This window comes from Tupaia chinensis, unplaced genomic scaffold, assembly GCF_000334495.1.
Source record: "Tupaia chinensis unplaced genomic scaffold, TupChi_1.0 Scaffold000070_1, whole genome shotgun sequence".
Taxonomy (NCBI): domain Eukaryota; kingdom Metazoa; phylum Chordata; class Mammalia; order Scandentia; family Tupaiidae; genus Tupaia; species Tupaia belangeri.
The window spans coordinates 567,840-578,562 of NW_006159530.1; the positions used below are offsets into that span (position 1 = coordinate 567,840).

Genomic DNA, 10,723 nt, shown 5'->3' on the forward strand with positions numbered 1-10,723 from the left:
AGTAATGGCTGTGGGGCTGGCCTCCCACGTAGTCAATTGCCATTTGAGTCCCGGACCTGGTGGCTTAAACTCACGCCGGGCGCATGTGCGTGCATACCCAAGATCCCAAGAGGAGAACGGAAGAGAAGGGATGGTGGCATGGCCATCCCCCCTGGGGAATGATTTCCTGCTTTCTGTCTCTGTCTCTCTCTGTCTGTCTGGTGAGCACATGCACCCTATAGCAAAAACTTCTCTTTAAAAAAAATAATAAATAAGGAATAGAGCCAGTTAGCTGGCCTGGTGGTTAAGGCAGCAAGATCCCATATGGCTGACTGGGTGGTTCGAGTCCCAAGCCCAGTGGCTTGAAAAACACACTGGATGCATGTGCATGCATGCCAAAAGTCCTGAAAGGACAATGGAGGAGAAGGGACTGTGGCAAGGCCATCCACCCTGAGGGGCTGATTTCTCACTTTCCCTCTCTCTGGCGAGCACATGCACCTTGTAGCAAATTTTAAGAAAAGAAGAAGAAGAAGTAAATAAGTCAACTTGAAAAAATCAATTATGAACATTAAAAAAAATGGGGGGAGCTAGTGTTTGGTGGGTGGGCCGGGAGGAAGGAGAAAACTGGAGTGTTGTAGGGAGACACACCAGACGCCCATAGGGGGAGATAAGGCTAGACTGCAGAGGAGCTGAGCCCTAGCCCCAAGTCACGTGGCAGGCTGAGGCCACCACATGCAGAGGTTGCCTGGGAAGCCCTGAGGGTGTCCGGCCCCTCAGGAGACGGCTGGCTGTACACGGGGCTCGGCTGCAGGTGCCACGCCTGAGAGCAGAGCGGCCGCGGCTCCTCGTGGGAGTGAAGTGAGCACATGTGGGGTAACTGGGCCCTCAGTGGGATGGCTCAGAGCTCCTGTCCCTCTGCCTCCAAACCCTTCAGGCACAACCAGGGCCAGATGGCCTGGGACAGCCTCAGCAGCCGACAGCTGTCCTCCAGCCCCTGGTAAGGGCGTCGGAGGGGGAGACAGCTGGAAACAGCCAGCGCCCTGATGGTGGGGGAGACAGGCCGAGGCCCAGTCCCTCCAACCACAGCTGATGGAGACAACAGGCAGGCTGGGGTTCAGGAGCCGCCAGCTGCCACGTCCCAGGTCATTCACCCCAACAGCTGTTGAGTATCTATCCTGCGTCAGGTGCTAGGCCGGGATCCAGGAAACAAAGATGCCTTAGACCAGTTGCCCTTAAAGTCCAGAGCCTGGAGGAAGAGTCAAACAAATGAAGAGCAAGAAGTTCCAGGCCTGAAAGACGGATTTCTACAATGGGAGTAACCTCCCCCTGCAACGTGGAGCCACACGCGCCCTCACATCCTGGCTGCCATCGGCTGTCGCTAGAACAGCAGCTGGACTGACTAGTAAACCTGTCATCCCGTTAGCCAAGAAGAAAAGCTCACATTGCACTGTGGCAAATTAGATGGGGCATATACAACACCCCAGGAGAGGCACCATACTGGCGTGAAGTCACCTGAAGAAAATGGAATGAAATAACATTCCAGCTGAAACGTGCCTAAGAAACATGATCTCAGACTCTGCCTTTTTTTTTTTTTTTTTTTAAATTAGGTCACTCAGGATCAGCAGATGGTGTAATGGTTACACCACTGGACTCTCACGTGGTCAACCATGGTTTGAATCCTGGACCTGGTGGCTTAAAACTTATGCCAGGCACAAGTGTATACATACCAAAAATCCTGAGAGGAGAACAGAGGAGAAGGGACTGTGGTGTGGCCATCCTCCTCCTGAGAGGAGAAGGGACTGTGGTGTGGCCATCCTCCTCCTGAGAGGAGAACAGAGGAGAAGGGATTGTGGTGTGGCCATCCCCCCCCTGAGAGGAGAAGGGACTGTGGTGTGGCCATCCTCCTCCTGAGAGGAGAAGGGACTGTGGTGTGGCCATCCTCCTCCTGAGAGGAGAACAGAGGAGAAGGGATTGTGGTGTGGCCATCCCTCCCTGGGGGGTGGTAGGGTGATTTCTTACTATTTTGTCTCTCTGTCTCTCTAGGGAGCACATGCCCTATAGCAAAAATCTCTCTCTCAAAAAACAGGTCTCTTATTTATTCTTACACCTTCACAGTAACTTTCTTCACTGTAGTTAATCCCTTGTGTGACTGTAATCATGTAACATCCGTTTAACGTGAGCTCCATAAAGGGGAGAGCCACGCTGGCTCTGCCCACGCCGTATCCGCAGTATCTCCCACAACGTCTAGCACAGAGTCGGCACTCCGCAAACGTTCGCTGAATGCGTGAATGAACGTAGGAGCACTCGGCTGTGCCGTGTCAGCACGTTCTGCCTTTCCAGACAAGGACACCGCAGCCCGACAGGAGGTGTAACGCCCCTCTCCAGGGCCGCACTCGAGCAGGGAGAACAGAGAAATGACTTACAGCCGGCCTCTCCCTCAGGGCAGGATGGATCGGAAAATGGGGAGAGCTTGGGGTGTTTTCATGGAAGTGGAGAGTTTTAAGAAAAGGTGGCTTGCAAAGAGGCAGTTCCCTAATTCACGGCCGGGGTGTACAGATGAAAATGACATTTTCCTATCAGTTGATGAAAAGATACATCCTCCGGGGCGAGAATGCTCCTTCGATCTTGCCTTCCAGACCAGAAGCAGATCTTTAGGTTTAGAAGAGAAGCCTGAGTAACTTCTGTGCCGGCATGCTCTGGGGACCAGGCCAGCCGTGGATCTGGTAAAGCCAATGCAGACTTTAAACCTCCTGAGGAGGCAACAGTATGTGGAGAAAAGGCTTCCACTGGGACCAGCAGTTAGTGTAATGGCTATGTCACTGGACTCCTATGTAGTCGACCACAGTTCGAGTCCTGGACCCGGTGGCTTAAACTCACACCAGGCGCGTGTGCGTGCATGCCCAAAATCCCGAGAGGAGAATGGAGGAGAAGGGATTGCGGCATGGCCATCCCCCTGGGGGGTGATTTCTCGCTTTCTCTCTCTGTCTGTCTCTCTGTCTTTCTGGTGAGCGCATGCGCCCTATCACAAAAACCTCTCCAAAAAAAGAGAAAAGAAAAGAAAAGGCTTCCACTGACACACGAGGCTCCCTGTGCTCATCCGCACTCCTGGACGGGGTGTGTAGACTCCAGCAAGTGAGTACAGCAGAAAAAAGAGTCACCCCATTAGAAGGGGCAAGGCTTCAGCAACAGGAACCAGAGGATGGAAGGAAAGCTGGTGAGCTTGCACCTCCTTTAGAGCGCAGGAAACACCCCCCACAGAATCACAAAGGCACGAGGGTAACAGTCACAAGCACATCTGAGCACCTCACACAGGTGTCCCCCAGCTCAGGGAATGGGGCGCATCTCCACAAAGTGTGGCCATCTGATGGGGACGACTTCATCCAACTCAAGCCTTGATGCTGGGAGGTTGTTTCAATGGCCTACCCCCTATTTGTCTTCTCCATGCTGGTGATAAATCTGATCCTGCAAGCCATATGGTGCTAGGTACCGTGCCCGGGACCCCTGCCCTGCTGCCCTCAGTGTCCATTTTTGGCCTGGAGACGCCTGGCAGTCTCTGGATGCTTTCAGAGCTCAGGGAAGTCTTATCTTGCATCAGTGCCACACCAGGCAACGGGCGGGGTCTGCCTTCGCCACTGGGAGCTCTGCGTTTTCTCCTAGATTTCTAATCCTATCTCTCTGGCATCTCTGCTCTGGGCCAACCCACCCTCCAACCCCAACACCCACCCATGTGGCTTCCCAGCCACTCACGGGAGAGGCCAGCTGACGTTTACCCTGGACCGCCGACCATCCTGGGTGTTTCTTCTTCTAGTCCATGGGGTTCAGGACTCGCCCAGGTGAACAGGAAAGATGTTAGGGGGCAGGGGGTCAGGTTTTTGAAACACAGTGAAATGGCCCGACTAAGATCTACCTTCCAAACAGGTACAAATGAGACAGCATGGGTGAGAATGGGTGTGGAGCTTCCATAGGGTGCCGGAAGGAGCGCCAGCGTGCACCGCCGCTGGAAGGAGTTTGGTGAGATCTTGAGTCAGAGGTAAGCACACCCAGTGATCCCTAGTTCCCTCCTAGTTATGGACTTCAGAGAGACGAAGGCAGGCATGCACCCGGGTGCACGTGCAGGGAGGTGCACGAGGCTACGCGGGCTCTTCAAAAAGGTGGTGAAAAATGCACATCATGGAAACCATGCAAAGATTCTGACTTTTTTTTTGCACTAAAATAAACTTTGACTTTTTCTTTTTTTTAAGTTTTGTATTGTTTTTCAGGTTTTTTTTTTTTTTTTAAGGTTTTTGCCATAGGGTGCCTGAGCTCAGTGGTCAGAGACACAGAGAATAAAAATGAGAAATCACCCTCCCCCCAGGGGATGACCATGCCACAATCCCTTCTCCATTATCCTCTCAAGATTTTGGGCACACATGCACACGTGTATACACAGCATGATTTTCAATCCACAGAGTCTAGCATTCAAACCACGGCTAGCCATGTGGGAGTCCAGTAACTTGACCACCATGCCACCTATTAGTCCCCAAAGTCCTTATTTATTTATTTATTTATTTATTTTTGCTACAGAGTGCGTGCGCACGCCAGAAAGAGAGAGACAGAGAGACAGAAAGCAAGAAATCACCCCCCAGGGGAGATGGCCGTGCTGCAATCCCTTCTCCTCCATTCTCCTCCTGGGATCTTGGGCACACACGCACACGTGCCTGCGTGAGTTTAAGCCACCAGGTCCAGGACTCGAACCACAGGAGTTCAGCTACACAGCCATTACGCTAACTGCTGGTCCCCCTAAAGTCCTTTTTTAGAAATCTGTCTTTACATGATAGAATATGTGTACGTGCTCATGTGAGAAAAAGAGAAAGAGAAACACCCCTATGGGGCCTGCTCATACCACATCCCCGTCACCCAGCTCTCAAGCTCATCAGGATCTTAAACATGCAAACGCATGCCTGGCGTGTTTCAGGTCAACGGGGCTGGGGCATCTGGACCTGCAGTCGGCCTTGTGGCTTCCAGAGGCAGGTCAGCATGCCACCAACTGTGCCACCAAGGCTGGGCCAACGTGTACTTCAATTCCACTTACTCATGAACTTGTTTATGTCACCCATATTATGAATTACGAAATGAAACAACTCACATATCCATCAACAGTAAGTGTAGGAAGCCACATGCACCAAAATGGCTGACATGACCTTCAGACAAGGACCTTCAAGTATCCTTGTTCCAGGAGTAGACAATTCACCCTGAGACTTCCTCATTCAGGCAGGTCCTCAGCCAGGTCCGCGACAATTCCCGCCCCCTCTTCCTACCCTGTGTATATAAGAATGTTCTCTGGCCCCCAATAAACGAGCAACTGCATTCCATCTTGAGCTGTGACACTGTGTCGCTCCCGTGTTGTGACGCTGCGCCGGTTCCAGACCTCCGCTCTCACTCAGGCACCCTGCCCGATCATCCCGCGGGCCGGGACAAGTAAGGATATTTATCTGTTTTTCTTTCTTTCTTCTTCTTTTTTTTTTTTTTTTAAGGTTTTTGCCATAGGGTGCCTGTGCTCAGTGGTCAGAGACACAGAGAGTAAAAATGAGAAATCACCCTCCCCCCCAGGGGATGGCCATGCCACAATCCCTTCTCCATAAATAATAAACTGTAGTATAAATAAATTGTAAATAAATAAATTGTAGTATATGGGTACAATAGAATATCACACAGCAATAAAGATGAATGGACCGCAGGACAAAAAAATAACATGTACAAACAGTAACATAAAGTCACAAGAAAAGCTGAACACACGCACACGCACTTCTGCAGGACTGTCTCTTTTCAAAGTTCAAAAACAGACAGAACACTTATATTTAGGGACATATCCTTAGATGATGAAACTATAAACAAAAGTAAGGAGGATAATGAGCCTGAAAACCAGGACAGAGAGTGGTGAGAATAGGAGAGAGCAGGTGTGGTGGCGAAGGTGTTGGATCACCAGCTGAAGTTTGAGGGCGGGACCTGGCAGCTTAAAATCCACGCTGGGCGCATGTGCCCAAAACCCCAGGAGGAAAATGGAGGAGAAGGGGAGGAGAAGGGATTGCATGGCCAGCCCCCCAGCAGGGGGTGGGGGTGATTCCTCACGTTCCTTCTCTCTGTCTCTCTCCAGTGAGCACACATGCCCTATGACAAAAAACCTAAAAAACAAAACAAAAAAACCAACAGGAGAGAATGTGTGGGAGGAGGCCTCTGGGGAGGGAACACGGCTAGTTCTTCAGCTGGGTGGTGGCTATGTGGGCGGATGATTTATAAGAATGCTCTAATCTGCTCGCTCACTGTTGATACACTCGTCAAGCGTGTGTTTCTTTTCACAATTTATAACAAAAGTTTAACCAAAACCCCTGCACTACGCAGAGCTCCCAGAGCTGATTCTACCAAGAGGTGAGGCTGAACAGTCCCCACTCCGTTCCTCTCTTCTTCCTTCCTCTTCCATCTGCTAATGGGCTTTCCATTCCTCCATGCTCCTGCACACCCGGGCGAGACTGTGCTGTGTCCCTGCGCTGTGTCCCTGCGCTGTGTCCCTGCGCTGTGCCCGCTGAAACCACCAAGCACCGCTCAGGCTCTGGGCAAGACGTCTTTCCACTCTGACCCTCTTTGTCTTGTCTGACCTCCAAAGAACTCCTCTTGGGACTCGAGAATATCCAAGCACCAGGAGCAGAATTCCATTTCCATTTCTCCTGCAGAGCCAGGCTTGGAGAGGGGAGTGCTTTTTCCATTCATCCAACATTCTGCCTTTCCGATTATTAGAGACTCCAGACAGCCAGCAGGCAAGAGCCAGCAGGCAAAATCAAGCCAAGATACAGTACTCTGCTCTTTGGGCCCACAGGCCTGGACACGTCTGGAGACTGCTGTCCACACCACAGCACCCTACAGCTTTGGACTGTCTGGTCTGGGGGAACCTTCCTCTGGGGAGGACCTTCCCCAACTCCACTTTAATCCTGTTTAATGGGACTATGGAAGACAGCCATTGTTCTGCCTAGGAATTCCCTTGGAAGAGCCATTGTGTTACATTCTGGTTGGGAAAAATTGATGCTTACAGAGCAGCAGTGATTCGAAGAAACTGACGAGGCTGATTGGAGCTCTGGGCAGAACTAGGAGGCCTGAGTCCCAGCCTGGCACTGTGCTCTTGGGCAAGTCATCGGATGTCCTTGGGTCTCAGCCTGCCCAGCTCACAGGAAAAAATGAACTGCTAGGTGGATACAGAATGCTTTAAAAATTATCCAGAGCTGTCCACCATAAAGGATTGTGATTATTATTATTACAAAGGTCCAGTTTTTGCTACCAAGCATACCACAGTATGAAAAAAAAGATACTCTCATCCTTGTAACTAAGTGTTCTCAGTAGAAATTCAGTTATTGTGTGACTGCATCGAAGGCACATACTGCTGGGGCGGTAGCTTTGCACCAAACACACGCAACACTCCGACCCTTGGCCAGCAGATAGGCAGGAAAGAAGTCACCACCCAGCCTCAGACCCAGCCCACTGGCCAGCTCAGAGGCTGAGCTCCTCCCTCGTGCTGCTGCCCCCAGCCGTGTTCTCCAGACAGAATTAAATCCGTGTGGCTGCCAAGACGGGTAAAAGCAGTGACAGTGGCTGTCACCCCTATTCCTACAGACATTCAATCCCAGGCCAGCCAGTGGTGCGGAGGTTAGGGCAGCTGGATCCCACATGACGGATGTACGGTACGAGTCCTGGAGGTGTTGCTTGAAAAGCACGTTAGGTGTGTGTGACTGCATGCCCAAGATCCCAAGAGGAAAAATGGAGGAGAAAGGAATGCAACACCCAAGGGAGGGTGGCCACGTTACAATCCCTTCTCCTTCATTCTCTCACGCTTCTGGGCGTGCACACACGTGTGCCTGGAGTTTTTTTCAAGTCTCTGGGTCTGGGATTCGAATCACACACTTGGCCACGTGGGAGTCAGCCACCTGAACCGCCATGCCACTGGCTGTCCCTTCCCTGATATTTTTGTCATCACGAATTTGGCATGATTTTTTTTTTTTTTTTGGAGGGGTTTTTGGTACAGGGGGCGGTGGCTGGGCTTTTTGCTATAGGGCGCGTGCGCTCGCCAGAAAGACAGAGACAGAGAGAGAGAAAGCGAGAAATCACCCCCTAGGGGGATGGCCACACCACAATCCCTTCTCCTCCATTCTCCTCTTGGGATGCTGGGCATGCACGCACACGCGCCCGGCATGAGTTTAAGCCGCCGGGTCCGGGACGTGAATCACGGTCGACTACATGAGAGTCCAGCGACATAGCCATTACGCTAACTGCTGGTCCTGAATTTGGCATGATTTTGGAAGTTTTTTTTTTTTTTTTAGAGGTTTTCGCTATAGGGCGCATGCGCTCGCCAGACAGAGAGAGATATAGAGACAGAAAGCGAGAAATCACCCCCCAGGGGGGATGGTCACACCACAATCCCTTCTCCTCCATTCTTCTCTTGGGATTTTGGGCACGCACGCACACGCGCCCGGTGTGAGTTTTAAGCCACCGGGTCCTGGACGCGAACCGTGGTCGACTACGTGGGAGTCCAGCGACATAGCCATTACGCTAACTGCTGGTTCCCGATTTTGGAAGAATGTTTTACGTATATTTTTTCTTCTCTGAAAATAGAATGGTTAGGTCTAGTCAGGGGACACTTTCTGAAACAGAACATTTAGGGAAGCTTGATATGCTTTGGATGAAGAGAAAGATGTGGAAACCAGCCACTTCCTTACCTCCTCCAGTTTATCCACGCGCCCCACCAGCTTGGTGGTGACTGAATGCAGCTTCAGGAGATCGAGGCCGTAGAAAGCTCCTTCCAGCATGTCTATAATTGTGGAGAGCTGCAGGACAAGGCGAGGGGTTAGCTCCGGGCTGGTGCACACAGACCGAAGGGAGAAGTTTCCTTTCAGATCGCCACGTTGACCTCCACGCTGGAGTCTCAGTTAAGAAGCCCTAGCCGGGAACTGAGAAGGAGCCCTCAGAAACACGTGCGGGCAGGCATAGGTGTCTGCCTTCTGGAACACTGGGTAAGAGAATGGGAGGCTCCTACCAGGATGAGTGAACCCGAGGTCTGGACAGACCTTCTGTTAGGCCTCTCTTATGCGCTCTGTTAAGCACTCACACACATATTTTTCCTACGGACTGTGAGACACTTGCAAGTGGGGTGTGTCCTTCATCTCTCCTTCCCCAGGATACCCAGCACAGCGCCTGGCCCATACAGGGCAGCCACAAACACCCAACAGCAGGTCTGTAAGGCAGCGCCTCGACGGTGAGCTTCGGAAACACTGAGTGCCGTTGCCTACTAAGGGCCTTGGAAAGCTCCAACAGGTTTTTCCTTCCACAAAAACCTAAAACCTAAAACCATCTTGGAGGGAGCAAGCCGCCATAGGGCACCGGCCTCCTCGGGTTTTCGATACCATTCCTCCTACTGGGACAGAACCTTCGGGAAGAAGCGCTGAAGTCCTGGTCCAGGCCAGGCAGAGTGCAGGCAACGGGGGCAGGTGAGAGGGGCGTAAGCAGAGCCTCCTGCCAGGGGCTGATCTCCGGGGGTCTGCTGGGCCCCCCGCTGCAGTCTCGCCTCCAGGTGAGTAACTCCACGCATGGAACACTCAGGTTCAGGAGAGCTCCTTCTGCCTGCCACCCCCAGAGGAAGACAGCAACATCCTGGGTAATGAGACCCATGGGGGCGGGTCCGCATGCGCTCTGGTGCTTTTGTGTTTCTGACTCAATTCTTTTTTGTTTGGTTTTTCTTTTGGAGAGGTTTTGCTATCGGGTGTGTGCGTTCTCCAGACAGAGAGAGACAGAGAGACAGAAAGCAAGAAATCACCCCCCAGGGGGGATGGCCACACCACAATCCTTTCTCCTTCATTCTCCTCTCGGAATCTTGGGCACGCACGCACATGCGCCTGGCGTGAATTTTAAGCTGCCGAGTCCAGGACTCGAACCATGGTCAACTACATGGGAGTCCAGCGACATCGCCATTACGCTAACTGCTGGTCCCGCTTTTTGGTTTCTAATAGACAATTTGCCTGCTCTTGTTCCAGAGGTCCCCGAGAGTCAATCATATCACTGGGGACTGGAACACGTGGTTCAGAAAGGCATTTCGGGGCAGGCCTGCAGCTCTGAGCAGGTGGCCATGTCTGGGGCCCTGCCTGTACCGGATCCACGACTCTACTTAGAGATCTGGGACGACAGTTGCAGAGTGCGTGGCAGTTGCCAGGCACAGCGGTGGCACTTCCCATGGTCACGCATTCATCCATCCCACAGCCACGTCGAACTGCGCGCCAGGCATCGTGCCAGCCCTCGACAACTGCTGCCGCCTAGCCTCATCTCACAAACCCACAATGTCAACGCTATGATCCCCAGTTTTGTCCAAGGAGGCTGAACTCAGACCAGCTAAACAACTCGGGCAGGATCAGGTGGCGCTGATTTGAACCCGAGTCAATCTGACTCTGAAACCACAGCATTTCACTCCCCCAGGCTGCCAGCGAAGGAGGAGTGCGTGGTCAGATGAAGCCTTCAGTCACTGGGGCGGGATACGGGGTACGGGGTGCTGGCAGACCTGAGCACCTCCATCCTACAGCGTGTGATCACAGAGTCACAGATGACAGGCCAGGGGCAGGCCCCAGGCATCTCCTTCCCCGGGTCATGCAGGCCCCTGTGCTGAGGACCAAGAGGCTCATTGCTCTCTGTATGTTCTGCCTCTTCGGGGTGCGAGCCGAGCTGACACGATCCGCCT

The 10,723-nt window shown here is 52.3% G+C and overlaps 1 protein-coding gene across 1 annotated transcript in view; it reads right to left on the reverse strand.

Annotated features, from left to right (window-relative positions):
* Window positions 1-10,723, reverse strand: part of OLFML2B (olfactomedin like 2B) — a 44,559-nt gene that overhangs the window by 27,245 nt on the left and 6,591 nt on the right. Inside the window, exon 3 of the mRNA XM_006142234.3 lies at window positions 8,718-8,825. Within this exon, the coding sequence (XP_006142296.1) occupies window positions 8,718-8,825 (108 nt within the window). The remainder of the gene's footprint in view (window positions 1-8,717; window positions 8,826-10,723) is intronic.